A 17,752-nucleotide genomic window follows, 5' to 3' on the forward strand; every position below is an offset into this window, starting at 1 on the left:
AGACATATTCGTGTTTATGTCGTCCTCATTTTATCATCTTAGGTTTAAATTCTAAAAAGATATATTTTGTTATAAAAGATAAATGATGAAACGAAATTTGAATCTTTAATTCAACATAAATTTGTGATGTCTAATCAATAATATATCAACATAAATTTTTACTATATATGACTTTGAATGCAATAATATTTTTAAAAAATTTCACAATGGATCTCTGACTAATCTAGTAAGCGTTAATCAAGTCATAAATAAACAATATGTATAACATTGTGTAGATGAAATCATCGACTCCTCATGATTGACGTTATCACCGATCAATACCATACTAATAATACGGAGAGCTAAGATGAAAACTATTTTATACAATTATGCCTCATAAATTTGAGATTCCAACCTTAGTTTAAATCACAGGTTAATATATTATCGAATGCAATTAGTCGGCACAGTCGATTGCTATCGGCGGGGATTGGTGAATCGCTTGTTTTGACATGTAACATCAATGAGCGCACTGCCATGCTGTATCTGCCACTCATGCTGCATTTATGGTCCACCAAGCAAGCATTGCTTGATTCCAAAGCTTCTACCGATCCACCAACACAACGCTGAGTCTCCTATGTTTACATCACCTTCCTTCTTTATGGCCATCGCAATCATCAATTGAATCACGCACCATGCATGCATGTACACCTACCTTGTACAGTACCCGTAGGTTGACATAGGATCCATGCAGTGGAGACCACAGTGATCAACGTATCTTTACTCTGGTGGCCCTACGCATTATATTGAGATCACCAAGATATTCACATTTCCTTGATCAAATCCCGTCCGTCCGTCCGTTGCCTCTCCACCGCCGCCTTATTCTCTTTTGTCTTACCATAATACCCCCGCGGTCAACAAGGTCGCGCGTCCTCAGCGGTGGCGTGGACCGGAGGGCAGTTCAGGGAAGTCGAGCGTCGAATGATTCGGTCGCAGGGGTGCGCACGCCTTTTGAAGGCGCCGGATCACCGTCGGTGACGGGAAAACTTGCGGCGCACGGTAACAGCCGCATCGGAACCGTCGCTTTGGTTGCAGGGTGTCGGAATGGACGAGTCGGGCGCGGAGTTGTCGCGTCGCAACGTGCTCCTCGTCACGCGGTGAGTTGACCGTCCCGCACCGCCGCCCCACCCCTGAAAGAAGCGTACCGTGCTCGCTACTGACGGCAGGGAATCCAAGTGATCACTGCGTACTAAACGCTGCACTATAAATTAAAATGATAAATATATATAATATCTTAAGTTATTTCGCCTTGGCTTAAAAGAATGTGAACTGTGAAGAGACTTAAAATAGGACAATGAATAAGTGGGGCCCGCCGCCTTTACAGTGACACATCTCTCTCGCCGGTGGTCCATAGCAAGCAAAAGAAAGATTCCCCCCCCCAACGTTACCCCTCTGTCTTTGCCCACCAATCACAGCCCTCATCCCCACCGTCCAATCACTGCGCGGATTACGAGGACCCCACCCGTCACTGCGCACCCTTCTCCTCGACCCGGTTTCCCCTGTTTTTCTCGTTTCCCCTTTTGCCACGGAAAAAAGATCGGGATTTAAAGGGAGCGGAGAGAATCCCGTTTCCGTTTGGCGTACGTTTCCCGCTTGGACCAGGGAGTGCACACGCTCTCCCTTGCGGGACTCGTGGATAAGGACGCCCCCGCCACCGAACACATCCGACGGCCCAGATCGATTAATTGACACGAGTCGGCCTTTGGACCGTCCATCTCGAGATCCGAGCTCGATTCTATGCCACAGAGGACGAGACCCTCCTCAGCCTCTCATCTCTTCCCCATGATGAGGGTTCCCACGAACCGTCATCTCCTTTCTCCCTTCGCCGTTGGACGGTAGCGACGTCGGCGGCGGAACACCGAGCGGACGGCGATGGTAGGGGGGTTCAGATGGGCGGCGATGTTCCCGGATGAGGTGTGGGAGCACGTGTTCTCGTTCCTGCCGGCGGACGCCGACCGGAACGCAGCGGCGCTCGTGTGCCGCGCGTGGTACCGGATCGAGCGGCGGTCGCGGTGGCGGGTTTTCGTTGGGAACTGCTATGCGGTGGAGCCGGCCGCGGCGGTCCGGCGATTCCCGGAGGTGAGGGCGGCCGCGATCAAGGGGAAGCCCCACTTCGCCGATTTCAACCTGGTGCCCAGCGACTGGGGCGGCGGGGCCGAGGCGTGGGTCGAGGCGATGGCGGAGGGTTGGCCGCACCTGGAGGAGCTGCGCCTCAAAAGGATGGTGGTCTCTGACGACTGCCTTGAGCTCATCGCCCGGTGTTTCAAGAACTTCAAGGTGCTCTCTCTCGTCTCCTGCGAGGGTTTCAGCACGGCCGGACTCGCCGCCATCGCCGCCAACTGCAGGTTGGAGTTTATCTTTTCTTTTTCGTTGTTTCTTCTTTTTTCAATGTTTAATGTTGGTTTTGGGCTTGGATTCGACATTCTAATGCTAAAAAGATTGGTTCTCGGTGGTTGTTTGGCTTAAAGACTTGATTTTGCCCCTTTTTGCTAGTCCGACCTAGGTATTTTGAATGGTGACGGGACACTCCGCTTAAAAAAAAAAAAAAGTCTTTCGGGAATCTCGAGTGATCTGGAGATCCGATTCTCATGGTAGATTTACGTTTAATGTTCGGATTTTTCCCCTTTTCTTGGATCGAGGTCGTAAGGGCGAGTACATTGCATTTCTCTGGTGATTGTAGAAAGCAATGATGTCGTAGTGACTATTTCTGTTCTGACCATTTGATATCATTAATCTTCCTCTAAGACACCGAACTCGGAGGTCCGTCAGATCCATAAGATTGGGTACTGAAAAGAATCAGCTTGGATTTAGTTCTGATGGAGAGTAAAAATGAAATGAAGATACATCTAATACTCCTTTTGTTCCCTTAAGGATTTATCCTAATATGTTCTCTTTTTGGGAAAAAAAATGTTATATTCTTTTTGCACAAAAAGCTGCACTTTGTTGTACATCTCACATTGAATACCAGCTTCGAGATGATCCTGGTCGTCCTCCTCCTTTTGTCAATTACGTTTCTTGTCCTCCAGATTCGTGTCATACGGCTGCTCTATATAGTCGTCGCTGGAAGGGCCGGACTTAGGAGTGTAGTAGGTGATACGATTTGCAACGTGTTCAATTTATGAATATAATTGTCTGCTTTCTTGTAGTCTCTTAACTGTTTCTCCATGCTAGTAGATTTCTCTGAACTCCATTCGTTCTTGGCCTCTTTAACTTGTTTTGTTTAGGATCGGCCAATTTTGAATTAGATTGGCATAATTTCCATGACACTATGTTTTTACGTTGGAGAAGCTTGTGGAACTTGATAGGATAACTTTATAAGTTGAATCACATGTAACAGCAGGAATGTCAGAGGCATACCAACAGACTGGATTGTTTTTTGTAGGAAACTTCACTTTGGTCCTGCTAACACTAGGAAATGTTAATAGAAAAGGAAATTTTCTAATGATTCTCGCTGTTCCTAAGTCATCATTGGTAATGGTAGGTTTAAGGGATTCCGGCTATATAAGAATGCATGTTTTTGTTAATAGTAGTGCACCTATCAAGTTCTTGTAAACCAACTTAGATTTCTTTCACTTTTGATGTGGGACCAAAATTACGTAGCATCTTATGAACACATTGCTTTGTTTAGTCTATAAATATACTCCTTGAGTAACTTGTTTGGATGAGACATAGACGTACGTGTTGTTGGTTCTGTTATGTTAGCTTGTGGAAATTTTTTTCGAGCTGGAAGTATTTTCGAGAAAATTGAAATTGGTTACATGTGTTTATCGTTTTAAATGTAATCTCCTGGATAATTAAAATTCTAATCATCTAATTTAGGTTGACATTTTGGAAACTAAAAACAAGATGTATTATATTAACTATTTGGATTGGCTACAGTTCTTTTCCTGCCATCGTACAACTTTTGTAAACTACAAAATCTATTTACTTCATCCTTATCTTTGATGATGAGATGCTCTCATCATGATGTTTGTGATGAGTTCTCATATTGCAAAATTTCCTTCCTTGTTTCTATATTAATGTTTTTCACATTTTGTCCACAATCTTGCTGTTGGCTAATCCTCCCTGCATTGCCTACCTACAAAATCTATTTGCTTCACCGCCCTACCTGCACCTGTTTGGTGATGGTAAGATCTTTTTGTTTCCCTTGTAACTAGTTTCCTTTTTTGCCTTTCCGTTGTTTCTCATCGCCCCTTTTCGGCATCCAAGACCCCCAATTCCTCTCTCCTGATGTTGCTCTGGACCTCCATGAGGTCACATATATAATTTACTAGGATTTATTACTCCCTTTGCTTCACTGGTTTGTGTGGTTTGTGCTTCAGCGGCCTTGGAGTTTCTGACAGCAGTTGTCATTGCTAGTGGTGGTGGCAATTGTAAAGGAAATTATGAGTAGCTTTTTTAGGTGGTAATTGCCATGAGTTTTTTTGGAGGATTTATGGGCTACAAGCAAGGATCATGATGATCAGTTAATCAAAATAGCTGTCTAATTTCATGGCACAAAATTTTACATGCACATGACATGCTTGTCTTTTCTCACCCCAACTATTTTACGATGGTCCTCCATCTTGTTCTCTAATGTGAGTTCAGCAAGACAAGTTTTTGATAAAAAAGTTTAGTCAGTGGAACTTATTTCCTCTGGATAAGTGAATACAATAATACACATGGTTGAGTAATATACTAAAATCATGTAATTGAAGTGCAGATATGCATAAAATGTCAGCATATTCATATTTAAACAAGAATGGGTTTAGTTGCATGAGTGAATTATGTATCAGCAGAAAATTTGAAAACTAGAGCACTTGGCTACCTCAAATACAGACAGCTCCTCCAGTCTTATTTGTTGTAGCAGAATACACAAAATAGGGATAACAGCACAGACATCTGGGAGAAGTAAGATGAGAGAAAAGAGCAACAGTCACACACTTGGCATAAGAGTTTGTGGTTAAGCCAATATCGTATGTTGCCAAGTGAAGGCTACAAGGAGAGTCTTGCTAGGAGACAGTAGAATAATGGTTTAGAATCCTCTGTGCAAATATCTCCCAAAAGTAAACACCTTTTTCCTAGGACCACCAACTGAGGACATAGTACGAACTATGTATAGATAGGCATTCTGTATGTATAGAATGTCCTAGCCCTAAACATCATTATGTATGTATAGATAGTATAAACTATGCCCCTGGGCCTGAGGCTGATAGAGAGATTTCCTTCTTTCAATGGAGAATGGAGAAGATGAAAATTTAAAATTGTTTATTTAACATGCCCTAGGCGATTTTGGAAAGACAATGTACTTGAAATGAGCACTAATTTTATGAAAATTACTTGTAAATAGCTGTTTCATATACTTCCATCTTCTATTGTAGCTTATTTGTCATCACCAATCCATGACAACATGTTATGGGAAAAAAATTACCTACATGCATTATATTGTGAAGTTAATAATCAGTTGTTGTTTGAGGAATGTTGGTCTACTATTATTCTCTTTAACTAACAAAAAATCATTTGCATTGTAACTTCTTTGTTAGCAACTAATTTTGTCTGGTGACTGTGATTATTGTAAACCGGTCTCAGAACTGCTAACTTTTAAATGCTAAAAGATATTGTCCTACGAAATCCTTATACATGATCTATTTGCATTATAAGTGTAAATCTGTCTTTCATTTTTCCTGATTAATTTTTATAATAACAGGAATCTGAGGGAGCTAGACCTACATGAAAATGAAGTGGAGGATAATTGTCTACATTGGATGAGCCACTTTCCAGAGTCTTTTGCTTCTTTAGTAACCCTGAACATTGCATGCTTGGAAGGTGAGGTGAATGTTTCTGTTCTTGAGCGCCTCATTGGCAGATGTCCGAATCTCAAGACCCTCAGACTCAACCATTCTGTGCCTCTAGAAAGGCTTGTCGGCCTCCTACACAGGGTGCCACAGCTGGTGGACCTTGGAACTGGCAAGTTTGCTGCACAACATCATCCAGAGCTTTTCTCCAAGCTCGAGTCTGCCATTGCTGGCTGTAAAAATTTGAAGAGCCTCTCTGGTTTCTGGGAAGCTGGACCGACATACCTACCTGCAATCTACTCAGTTTGTGAGGGTCTTACATCACTGAATCTGAGCTATGCTACGATACAAGGCCCGGAGCTCATCAAGTTAATCAGCTGGTGCAAAAATCTGCAACGACTATGGGTATATCTGCATCTTTTCAATCTTTCATATATTTTATTATGGGAAACTACTACATTCCTTTCCTATGCTTTTCCACTGATCTGGACAAGGCCCTTGTAGAGCTTGCATGTCTTCGATTTTACTTGCATTGTTCGTCATATCTATTGTATCTAAATTGACTTCTTTTCATCTTATCTATGGACCACTGGTAAAAAGCTTGGAAATGTGTCTAACCTAAGACGACCGTTTTGCCTTTAATTTTATTATGCTTTTGTCATTGCCAAGTAATCAAATTCATTAGTTGATGCCATTTGGTGCATCAGGTGAAAATCTTGCGGTAGTTTATACGTTCTCTTTGTCTTTGGCTATGTTAATTTGCAGTAGCCATGTGTTTGCTAACCAAGGAGCTTGTTTTAATAGGTAATGGATTTAATTGAGGACGATGGCCTTATTGCTGTGGCAGCATCTTGCAAGCTCCTTCAAGAACTACGGGTATTCCCTTCTGATCCATACGGTGCCGCACAGCCTATCTCTCTTACCGAACATGGTCTGGTCGCCATCTCTGCTGGTTGCCCAATGCTTCACTCTGTTCTCTACTTTTGCCGGCAAATGACTAACGCAGCTCTCCTTACTGTTGCTAAAAACTGCCCTAATTTCACGTGCTTCCGCCTCTGCATTATGGAGCCTCACACCCCCGATTATATCACTCGACAACCTCTAGATGCTGGCTTCAGTGCTATCGTTGAATCCTGCAAGCACCTCCGGCGCCTCTCCCTATCTGGTCTTCTCACTGACCTTGTCTTTAAATCTATCGGGGCCTCGGCAAATTGTCTTGAGATGCTGTCAGTTGCTTTTGCTGGTGATGGTGATGCTGGTCTTCATTACATTCTCTCTGGTTGCAAGAACTTACGGAAGCTGGAAATCAGGGACTGCCCGTTTGGGGACAAACCTTTGTTGGATAATGCTGCGAAACTGGAGACAATGCGATCCCTTTGGATGTCATCATGCTCTGTGACCCTGGGAGCCTGCAGACAGCTTGCTCGGAAGATGCCACTACTTAATGTGGAGGTCATCAACGAGAGAAAAAGAGGGCTGCCGTTGGAGTTACAGCCTGATAATTGCCCTGTCGAGAAGCTCTACATTTATCGAACAGTTGCTGGTCCAAGATCTGACACCCCATCATGTGTTTGGATTTTAAGGTGACACATCGAAAGAAATAAAGGTAGAGAATTTTATATTCGGTTTGTTGTAACTGAATCAGTTCGGGGTTCATGATATCGAATGGAGGGGACAGATCTCGGATTTTAACTATTTCGAGTTAGCACCATTTCAACTTTGGATGTCAATAAGTTGTGGGACTGTAAAACTAGTTGTTGTAGGTCTCTATATATACTTTCTTTTCTAGGGTTGAGTTGATGTATATGAGGATAATATTTTACCTCCGGGCAGTTGATTTGGAACTTCATTACTGTCCTGAGTTCAAACTTTTAGATGTAGCCTTAACTATTTGTGTTAAATTAGTCGGAAATCTGCTTTACTTCGAATGATGGATTTGTTTTAAGAATCTTGAGAATGACTTAAACTTGGTTATAGACCAGATTTAATAGGTATACATCTCCTTGAAAAAAAAAATCAGAATATAGAATTTTCTAATTTTTGATGAAAATTGATCTGCATATAGATCAGATAAATGAGGTATACAGATTCAGATTGGTTTTTTTTGGGTAGATGTAGAAGAGAACGTCAACTATGCATTCAAAATTATTCGAATATGATGGATTTGTTTGAATGACAAAATTTAAATGTATCCAAAATAGACATTGTATTCTAGCTTGGTTTCATGTCTCACATCTCAACCATCTACTTAAATGGGGGGAATCCTAAGCCTTTTAGGGTTGCCCCCCTTCACCAGAATTCACTCCTTTCTATCTTTGTTTGCAGACAGATGGAAACAACAACAGCCATAAAATTATTGGATCTTACTGTACTTTAGAGGACAATAATGTTTGTGATTCAGTACCTTCTCTCTGTCCTAATTTGTCTTGGGAAAGATGCTTCAAACATTTGCATGTCCATGTCGGAATTGTCTGTTCCTCAAGGTTAAAATCAATATAAAACTTCACATTATACCTTGCAGTAAACTTCATGATAAGTTCTTTCTATTATGGGTCAAGATCTACTTAGCTCCGAGGACCAAACTAAAAGCAACTAAAACAGTCATCCAAACTCATGATTTTATAATATATTTTTCAAGAACCGAAAAGATAAAAAATTTCCTTATTTCATTTTGATTGTTTCCTATTTTTTATTCCCATAGATTTATGGATACCATAGAATCTGATCCATTTTCTCATTTGAGTGAAATTGGTCGGATTAAAAACAAAAAGAAAAAAAAAACTATGTCAAATCTTTTCTTTCCTATATGCCAAATCACCAAATGATATCCAACAAGAAACCCTGCATTAAATCCTCATACACACAAATCCAATCTCTCTTCACAATAGTCAACCATAAATTGCAGTTGCTGTGACGGTAATAAAAGAAGAGATGATTTTAGTGCAATATACTCATCAAATTATTGTGCAAATCACGAGCTTAGCTCGAAGTAAATTTACAGGAAAACACCATCACCACAGCATGACCACACCACAAACAATCCCACCCTTCTGTTTCAATCTAAAAGCAAAACATGAAGGGATCATCAACTCAGCAAGAAACCACGATCAAACCAACCCATCAATCTCAAGCAAGAAAGAAAGAACTCAATTTAATTTCACATAGCAGTCAAGTTTTGCAGGCATTGCTTTGTTAGATAAGATCCGACATCCTTCTTCTGTGCTGCCGATGCAATGTCACCCTCAGATTCGGATTCGAAGCGGACACAACCTTCTTCGATCTCGGAAACGATGATCCCTTTGAATCCATGATGTTGTGGCTCTCATTCGGTGTGTTACAGTGCGGTGACGGATCGCTTCGCTTGCACGGCCATGTTCTCTTCTTCTTCGTCGGCATCACATGATCATGGACTGAGCAGCTAAGTGACTGAGATCCAAACAGATCTATGGGTCTTCTGTCCACCACGCTCATGGCTCTTGATCTCCCCATCAATTCTGTTGTCTTCTGCCTCAGCCGGCTGCACTCGGTGGAAGCCATGAAACGGGGGACCGGCACCGCGTGCGTCGCTCGGATTGGCTTCTCTGCTGCCTGGGTTTCCGGCCCCATCTCGTCAGGGAGCTGATGAGCCACTCGCAAGATCTCGGTCTTCTCCTGGATTAGCTTCTCGGCCATCTCCATCTGCTTACTCACTCTCTGCAGCTCCTCTTCGGCTTCCTGTATGTGCTGCTCAAGCTCAGTGATGCTTTGCTGCTTTCGTTTCTTCGTCTCCTGAATCATGCATGAATCATTAGATACAGAGCAAGAATCAATCAATTAGGAAGAGATGGTACCTCTGAAAGTTCTCGATTTGCCTCCACCGCCCTGACTCTTTTAGCGAAGCTCAGAGAACACACAGTCTCCGCTGCATCATCATCACCAAGACTGATGTGCAAAATCATCAAAACCTTCGAATTATTGCCTGCGAAAACATAACGAGTGGAATTAGCACCAAAAATCCTTCTATCAATGGCCAAATTTGCTCTGAATTCACTTGTAATTCACGCACCTAGCGAGTCACTGAGGATCTGAGTCAGCTTGCTGTTCCTGTAAACATATGTATGCGTGGATGAATTCATGTTCCGTGATAGGCAGAATGAAAGAAAAGTATGACAGGGAGTGGAGCGAGTCGATGCCTGTAAGGAATGTGACTGCGCCTCATTCTCAGAGCAGCAATAACATCACCAAGTGCAGAGAGAGAGAGATTGATAGCCCTCCCTTCATCCAGTGTTTGTCCGGTTGCACCGGTCTTCAGCAAGCGCTCGCTGCCGCCGAGATCCACCAGCCAAAGCTTGCTCACTGGTTTGCCACCTCCCACCGCGTCGTTCGATCGAAGGATGGTGATTCTGGTCAAGCTGCACTGGAACAGTCACTGACGAGAATTAGCAGGAAAGGAGTGGACCAAAGATTTGAGGCAGCTGGATCACGAACCAGTGTGATCGGCTTGAAGCATCGTTGACATTAGTCCAGGAAGTCGAACGAGCGTGCTTCCCCCTGGCGTACCATCGGTAGGCCTGTTTGGCGTCGGTCACCGGCACGTCCGTGAGTCCCTCGATCTCCACCACGCCGTCGCTGCTGCTCAGGATGCTGAGGTTGCTGCTGCAGGTGATGAGTTCTTAGATGATCAGTGGAACCTGCAGCTACAGGAATCTGAGAGAAAGATCGAAGCAGGTCACCGACCATTTAGGAATCCAGTGGAAGGATCGAGCTGAAGAATGTCTGTGGACCAACAGGTCTCTGAGGCTTCCCATGTAGACCTCGAGCATGCTCATGGACAAGGTAAACGAGGCTGATTTGTCTTGAGAGATCTGATGGAAGAGCTCTTCGATGGTTCGAGGAACTATTCCCGGTTGGTCACTGACTCCTTCCTGAAGAATCACGCTTCATCATCATCTGACGAAGAGCACAAAAGAGTGGAATAGCTGAGAAGATCTACCATTGTGTGCGTCTTTCCTGTTCCAGTCTGACCGTACGCTAAGATGCAGACATTGTGGCCATCGAGAGCGGATCTGAGGATTGGCTGTACTTCTCTGAAAACATCCTCTGCGACAGCGATTCATGAGTTGCTCGTTCAGAGAAGGCGTTTGATTCGAGAGTTCAAAGTCTCATCTCGTTACCTTGTGTGGACTCTGGGGAGAACACTCGATCCACCACGAAATCTTTCCTCGTTCCGACTGATCTAATAGTGATCTTTTCTGCTTCGATCGAAATGGGTACTGTTGCCACCTTTCTCTCGTCCGCGGACTTGACTCGGCAGAACACCCTGATGCTTCCTGCAGAAGAACCAGAAGCCGGTCAGACTCAGACGAAGAATCCAGCGACGAACTCGAGCTGAGATGAAGGTTGCCTTTGATGTCCAGTATCCGATCAAGAGCCTCACGCCGCTTCGCGTCCAGGTTCCTCTGCCTTGATCTCAATTGCCACATTTCCGCTGCAGAAGCAGAACCAGAATCCTTAGTCCAACGAGCTACAAACGCAAGCTCTCGACGAGGAAAGAGCACTGCCTTGGAGGCTGGAGATCGTGGATGCCAATCCTGATTTGTCGTGCTCAGGGACGACGCTGACGTCCATGTACACAACCGAGGGTGTTGACGGCAGCTCCACCGGCTCCGACTCGGTCGCAGGCCCATCCGAGGGATCCAAACCGAAGTCCTCCAACTGCAGCACCATCGCCTCTGTCTCGAGTTGACCAAGTCAAGATCGAGCTGGAACGAGGGGTTCGGAGGCGTCACCTCGATGGATCAAGAGGAAACAACGAAAAGATGAAGAGAATATAACGAATACCTTCCGATACAAGCATGTGGAAGCCGAAAGCCGACGACAAAGCTAGCTGGGTGGCGGCTGAAGTCGACCTTTTTGCTGCATGGCTGCCACCTTTATCCACTAGCAGAAGCTTTGTTCCTCAGCTCGGAACGAGAGGAAGAACACCAGCTTCTCCCTAGCCTGCAAAACGGGTCTCCCAAGTGGCCATTCAAGATCCGGTGCCAGAAATCAAGGAGAAAGAGAGATGGGTGTTCTCCGGTTCCTCCACTATTCCCAAGAGCCTAAACGAGCAGAGACGACATTAATGGTGGTGCTCAGGAAGTGGCCACATGGTGAGAATCCTAGGAAAAGTGGAGCAGAGCTAGCCGAGGCTTTGTTTTTTCTTCCTTCTCTCTCCTCACGCCTCTTTATTTGAGGGGGGTTTCTCTTTCCTGTCACTGTGGTCGAGCTTTGACTGGCCATGGAGAGGTGGTGGTGGTGGTGGTGGCTGTCAGCCACTCAGGCTTGGAGTTGACGGCAATTCTGCAATGATGATGGCGCGGGCATGGATGGGACTTCATTTAAAATTCGAAACCTGCAGCTGGGAAGGGTGATGAGGAAGAGAGAGTGGCGAGCTGTGGAAGGAAGAAGAACGGAGCTTGGTTGGACATGTGCCGGAGAAAGAGTTGGTGTTCGATGATGGCATCTGATGAACTCCGCGTCTCGCATCAGGGATGGGTGATCGGAGGGGTTAACGGCAGCTGGGTAAGAGTAGCAGCAGAAGCAGCAGCGATGGGAAAGGTGAGGCTCGTATTAGAGACAGGTAAACGGGAGGGTTAACGGCAGCTGGGGTGAGAGTAGCAGCAATAGTGATAATGGGAAAGGTGAGGTTCCAAACATTATCCACACATTTGCACATACCTTCTCCACTACTACAAAGCCATGGGGGAGTAAGTGGTGAGAGTGAAATGGTGATAGGGAGTGTTGCCAAGATATCAAGTTAACTTTGTTGGATACTATACATTACAAATCATGTGATATTAAGAGAACAATCTCTCTCTTCCTAAATTTGCCATGAGTGGGACCCATGTACAACATGTTATTTTTCCTTTATAAAATAAATCATCTTTTATGGTAGAAATGAGATTGTATATCCCAACTTAGTATTTCTATTGGATATGCCTAAGCATTCGAATGAATCACTTATCTTATTAGATGAGTATTAAATAGATGAGTATTTGGATGATAGAATTAAGCTCACATCACAATGTAAAGAGAGGTCATGTTTTACTTAGTCAAAATCTCAATGAGATTATAATTCAGTTTAATCCTACATTTGATATAAGATAAAATTTAAATAAATTTATAAAAAAATATATTAATTTGAGATTAGATATTTTAAGTCTATTAATTTGATAGATCAACGATCCCATCGCATGTAAATTTATCATAAACAAATGTAAGAGGAGACTTGTTTGCATTGGCTTATCTTGACTTTGTAAGAAAGAGCTAAAAATCCCAATTAGAGCTATGTTGAGAGGTAAATGAGCCACATGGTTTGATCATAAGAATGATTGGTGCAATACAAGGCTAAGTTAGCGTTATGATATCGGCCAATTTAGGGCTGAGTAAATGCCCTTCAAACATGCAGATTGTGGTACAGGAGAGAAAAAGGAAGGAGGGAAAAGTAGAACGAGTGATTTGGAGGAGACAGAGATAGATAGATAGATAGATAGAGAGAGAGAGAGAGAGATTGGTTGTGTCATCCTTGCGTTGGTAAAAGATGCAGGTCAGTAGGGTGCGGAGAAAGGTAGACAAAGGACAGTGCAAAGTTCGAATTATTGCATAGGGCTGGAATCTGAATACGGACAGATGAGTAATGACTTTTGTTTTCCACTGCACCATCATATATATATATATATATATATATATATATTCCTATTGAGTGGTTGTGAGAGATATGATGATATTACTGTTTATTATTAGTAGGATATGGAGTCAACTTGTTTTATGTCATCCATTACTCATTATGCCCTGTCAAACTCATATCTAATCTGGAAATCATGTCGTCCTTAAATCTAATTTGTATCCAAGCATTGCTTGCCGCGGAATTGTTGCATGTCACTTCGTTGTAATGCTAAGCAGCAGCTGTTCATGGTGTCCATGCAAAGCAAGAAGCAGCGATGCCACCCTACACGACGATGTTTCCGAGAAGACGCACTCTCTATCTCCAACTTCAAGCCGACGATCTCCTGTGGAGGCCAACCATCGAGAGTATGACGAGCGCCAGCAGATTGACCGAGGCTATCAGCGAGACGACGATGGAAGCCGATGCCTGCGCGCAGAATCTGCCGAAGACGTTGCAGACCTTGGTCCAGCCGACATGGGAGTTTCCGTACTTGCCCAACACTCCGAACGCCGCGGCGGCGCCATTGCCGGAGAAGAGGAGCCCCACCATAACCGCGTCCAAGATGGAGATGGGCAGAATAGGCCCCCTCGTGCTGCGTCTTTTTAGGACGACGACCGCAAGCGACCATGCGGAGTACGCGAACGCGATCGCGTTGGCCACGATGAAGTATCTGCATGCACGCAGGTGAGTGAGCACAGAGCGAACGCTTGGTGACTCGTCTTGCAGACATGGAGAGAGGAACGGTGGCTTACACGAACGCCGAGGAGTAGGAGGCCTTGGCAGTAACCGGCACAGGCAACGGCGGCAGCGTGGGAGCCACCTCGATGCTGACCGTCTGCGTCTCGGACGCCGTGGCCATTACCAGCGCCGCGACCAGCGTCGTGGCGACGACGAGCAGTCGCAGGATCCCGGCGGAAAGACCCGCCCCGGCCTGTGTCTTGCCCTCGTCACCCGTCCCATGGCGGAGCCCTCCGTTCACGCCTTGCTTCGCTGTGGACTCCATCACCAGACAACTCACTCGAGAGAGAGAGAGAGAGAGAGAGAGACGAGTTGCCGGATGCTGTGCTGAAGCGAGATGGCATTTATAGGTGGGAGTGGGGGAGTTCGATCACCGACGGGAGTGGGCTTACCAGTGCAAGTTGGGCATCGATTTAAGAGCTCATGGGAGAAAGCATGGTGGAGTCTGGATCGCCGGAGCTGCACCGCAAGGTGATCATAGCCAACCACCAGAGCGGCGAACGTGAATGCGATGGATGACACGGGCATTTGATTTGATACGGCAGTGAGCCGCCCGAATAGTGTTCGACAGAAGTAATGGCTCTCCCCTTTTCTGGTTTGGGAGGGTGAGATGGAGATGGTTGGTGGGAAGAATTAATGCATGCTATGTTGGTTACCAGTAAAATATTAGGGGATAACGTAAGGTTTAGGTGGTATGATTTAATGGGAAGACCGTAAAAAAGTCAATGGAATTTATGTTGGGTGGTTAGTGAGAGAAGGTTGGGTGGTTAGTGGGCGGAATTGAAATCCATACGTGACAAGGTGTTTGGAAGATGGATGATTCGTATCTTTCGCGTACCACATCAACATCTCATCATCCATCTAATACAAACTATATCAATCAACTCATCCTCTACGATGTCCGTTCAAAATATATTGCATGAACCAATACAAATTGATTTTGATATTTTTTTAAATATCGAACAAGACGTAAGTCATCGTGAAAGAAAAAAGATCGACTTTGTCCGTCATCCCCCCACACGAAGATGCATATGACTAGAAGAGATGATAGGGTCGATGGGCAAGACGAGATAGAGGGTGATGACTGACTAATAAGGATAAAATATTTATTTTTTTTAAAAAAATATTTTATCGAAAATTTTCAAAGTTGCGATACTTATGAAAAAACTCAAAGTTATAAATTTATTTCACTAATAAAAATTATATATATATTAATTATGAACCATCTATTCAAACCGAAGCTACTTACTGGTTCTTAATTTCAAAAATCGAAAATTACAACTAAATTATCATGATTTAGAATCGATAAATTATTGATCCGATTCAGATTCCAACTCGATTTTATTTTTGTTTGAGTTTGATTTGAACCAAACAACAAATAGAAATAGATATAACCGATCTCATTTATTTCTCCAAATCTATTGACATTTCAAATGTAAGCTTTACTTATTTTTAATATTTTCATTTTTAAGGAAGGGAAAATAATTGTTTCTTTTAATATTGGGAGCTTCATTCAATATCCTCATTAAAATTTCCTCAATAATGTGTCCACATTTTATATACTCTCCCTCTTTAAGGACCATAATATCTCGAATATCAAAAGTATAATTAACTAATTGGATCTCATAGGAGCATTGTTTTTGTCCATGACTCGAGCAAGAGACTTAGAACTGATTGCAATGTCAATTCTTTTATTTGATTAAGAATTAAGAGGTAATGGATAACGAATCAATAAATTATATAGCACAAAAAAGTTTGAATGGTTTGATATTTGAGGATCTAATATTCTTCTCGAAATAAGTAAACCCAAAATCGAGAGAGGACTCCAACTATTAAATCGATACGATTATGTCTTGCACTGCTGCGATGATTGATAATATATGCACATAAATGATCAACACATCACTTTTTATTATGATTCACCTAACTTCCCAAGTCCTCTATTCCAATTAAATGTCTTTTCTCCTCAATGAATGCCTTCACCCACAACCCTAAACATTAAGTTGGGCAATTTGATTCCAAGTCTTGTTGGTCATGAAATATTTTTGACATGATTTTTTATGAGTGTGTTAGATTTTTGTGGCTTTTAAATTGGATAAGATATATAATATAACTAATTAAATTTTATTGAAATATTTTAGTCAAGTCCACTTAAAGTACGATTCCTTGATGAGATAATCTTGATAAGAAATCTCTCAATATCTTATCCTAGACCCTTTGTTCTCACCTATAAATCAATCTAATTGATCTTATAAAAGGATAGAAAGAGAGGAGAAAGGATCTAGTTCCTCCTTCGAGATTGACAATGATCTTGGATTAAAGACGATGCCTTACTGATCAAACAAAAATCTTTGAATATATGGCATAAAAGGTATGCATCGTTAAATTAGATTGAAGTATTTGATTTCAATCATGACATAAATGTTATTTTCATATTTTAATATAACATATTACGGATTTTTATGCTTTGCAAGTTATTTTAATATAACGTATTGTGACAAGGGAATGTGTTGCAAATTATAATTTGTGATGCAAATAACACATCATGAAAGCAAAAGTAGATGATAACATCACACGACTTGATAGTTAGTCAATTAGCAAAAATTAAAGCATTTAATCGTACAACATCAACATAGGAGAATCTTTGTGGTCCTTTAGGAGGTGCATCAATTTATGATACTCTTATTGATTGAGAGTCTAATTGCTTCAAAGTTCAGTTGGATCATCAACCACCGGCCACTTAATTCTATGACTTTAATGTCACTTTCAGTGGCAGCTTGAGTGAAAGATTACTCGAAATATTACTATAGTCATCACCTGTTTTAATAGGACAATTGACATACTAATTTTGTTGAGTTTAAATTATTAGCTCAAAATATTTAAGGCTATGTTAATAATAGTATACTTATTAGGGCTATGCTTATAAATCAATATAAATTCTAGCTCACTTTTTATGTGTGACTAAATTAAGGTGTTATAATCTCTTCCATTTAACAGTTTGACTTTCTCATCAAAATCTAACAAAACTCGGAATTAGATTTTAGTATAGTGCATATTAGATATAGCTCATTGTTGATTTCACATTATCGCATATACTTTAATCTCATTTATGGATAATCGTTTTTTACTTGAGTTTGTCATCATGCTCTAATACTGCATTGCTACGAAACTAGTTTACTCTATATCAATTGTCATGATCAGACCTAATGAGATAATTAATATATTATTTTTTTAATTTGATTAATTGATTTAAAATGCTTAATCTTAAACTAAGCTAAGAGAAGTATTCCAATCAAATTTGTCATTATAAGTCAATCTACATGAAGATATTACAATTAGACTTTATATGTAATCAAAGTGATATAACATGATAAAAAAATGAATAATGAACCTTTTCAATAACATAGAGTGGCTGATTAATAAAGTTGGAAAAAGAAGAAATGGATGAACGAAGTTTTAGAGCATAATATGTGTGCTATTATCACCAATAACATACTTTTAAGAAGACTAAGAATTA

General features: G+C 42.2%; 3 protein-coding genes across 7 annotated transcripts; 1 reads left to right on the forward strand and 2 right to left on the reverse strand.

Moving 5' to 3' along the window:
- The first annotated feature begins 1,801 nt into the window (after positions 1-1,801).
- On the forward strand, positions 1,802-7,738 carry LOC135633812 (transport inhibitor response 1-like protein Os05g0150500). Of its 2 annotated transcripts, XM_065143749.1 has the most exons (4): positions 1,802-2,381; positions 5,723-5,841; positions 5,929-6,215; positions 6,615-7,738. In XM_065143749.1, the coding sequence occupies exons 1-4, from the start codon at positions 1,909-1,911 to the stop codon at positions 7,395-7,397; spliced, it is 1,662 nt and encodes a 553-aa protein (XP_064999821.1). In that variant the 5' UTR covers positions 1,802-1,908; the 3' UTR covers positions 7,398-7,738. The 2 variants fall into 2 exon arrangements, with proteins under 2 accessions (XP_064999821.1, XP_064999820.1); XM_065143748.1 differs by having other exon boundaries at positions 1,803-2,381; positions 5,723-6,215.
- A 1,198-nt stretch (positions 7,739-8,936) lies between these two features.
- On the reverse strand, positions 8,937-12,370 carry LOC135632727 (kinesin-like protein KIN-14O). 4 transcript variants are annotated; one of them, XM_065141443.1, is made up of 11 exons: positions 11,631-12,370; positions 11,351-11,551; positions 11,194-11,277; positions 10,964-11,119; positions 10,783-10,889; positions 10,527-10,714; positions 10,278-10,442; positions 9,983-10,201; positions 9,856-9,893; positions 9,641-9,768; positions 8,937-9,578 (listed from the first exon to the last, which is right to left on the reverse strand). In XM_065141443.1, exons 2-11 carry the CDS (start codon positions 11,514-11,516, stop codon positions 9,003-9,005), a joined length of 1,827 nt encoding a protein of 608 aa, XP_064997515.1. In that variant the 5' UTR covers positions 11,517-11,551; positions 11,631-12,370; the 3' UTR covers positions 8,937-9,002. The 4 variants fall into 4 exon arrangements, with proteins under 4 accessions (XP_064997515.1, XP_064997514.1, XP_064997517.1 ...); XM_065141442.1 differs by having other exon boundaries at positions 10,278-10,445; XM_065141445.1 differs by having other exon boundaries at positions 10,350-10,442; positions 11,631-11,770.
- A 1,268-nt stretch (positions 12,371-13,638) lies between these two features.
- On the reverse strand, positions 13,639-14,582 carry LOC103978978 (CASP-like protein 1E2). The gene is made up of 2 exons (XM_009394958.3): positions 14,250-14,582; positions 13,639-14,167 (listed from the first exon to the last, which is right to left on the reverse strand). Exons 1-2 carry the CDS (start codon positions 14,498-14,500, stop codon positions 13,825-13,827), a joined length of 594 nt encoding a protein of 197 aa, XP_009393233.2. The 5' UTR covers positions 14,501-14,582; the 3' UTR covers positions 13,639-13,824.
- Positions 14,583-17,752: the final 3,170 nt, after the last annotated feature.

Source organism: Musa acuminata, chromosome BXJ3-3, assembly GCF_036884655.1.
Source record: "Musa acuminata AAA Group cultivar baxijiao chromosome BXJ3-3, Cavendish_Baxijiao_AAA, whole genome shotgun sequence".
NCBI lineage: Eukaryota > Viridiplantae > Streptophyta > Magnoliopsida > Zingiberales > Musaceae > Musa > Musa acuminata.

Coding starts and splice junctions, on each gene's coding strand:
- LOC135633812 (XM_065143748.1), top strand. CDS start 1,909: ATGGTAGGGGGGTTCAGATGGGCGGCGATGTTCCCGGATGAGGTGTGG. Junction 2,382..5,722: donor GCCATCGCCGCCAACTGCAG/GTTGGAGTTTAT, acceptor TTATAATAACAG/GAATCTGAGGGAGCTAGACC. Junction 6,216..6,614: donor AAAATCTGCAACGACTATGG/GTATATCTGCAT, acceptor TTGTTTTAATAG/GTAATGGATTTAATTGAGGA.
- LOC103978978 (XM_009394958.3), bottom strand. CDS start 14,500: ATGGAGTCCACAGCGAAGCAAGGCGTGAACGGAGGGCTCCGCCATGGG. Junction 14,168..14,249: donor TCCTACTCCTCGGCGTTCGT/GTAAGCCACCGT, acceptor GCGTGCATGCAG/ATACTTCATCGTGGCCAACG.
- LOC135632727 (XM_065141442.1), bottom strand. CDS start 11,516: ATGGTGCTGCAGTTGGAGGACTTCGGTTTGGATCCCTCGGATGGGCCT. Junction 10,890..10,963: donor CTCCCCAGAGTCCACACAAG/GTAACGAGATGA, acceptor TCGCTGTCGCAG/AGGATGTTTTCAGAGAAGTA. Junction 9,579..9,640: donor CAAATCGAGAACTTTCAGAG/GTACCATCTCTT, acceptor TGCATGATTCAG/GAGACGAAGAAACGAAAGCA.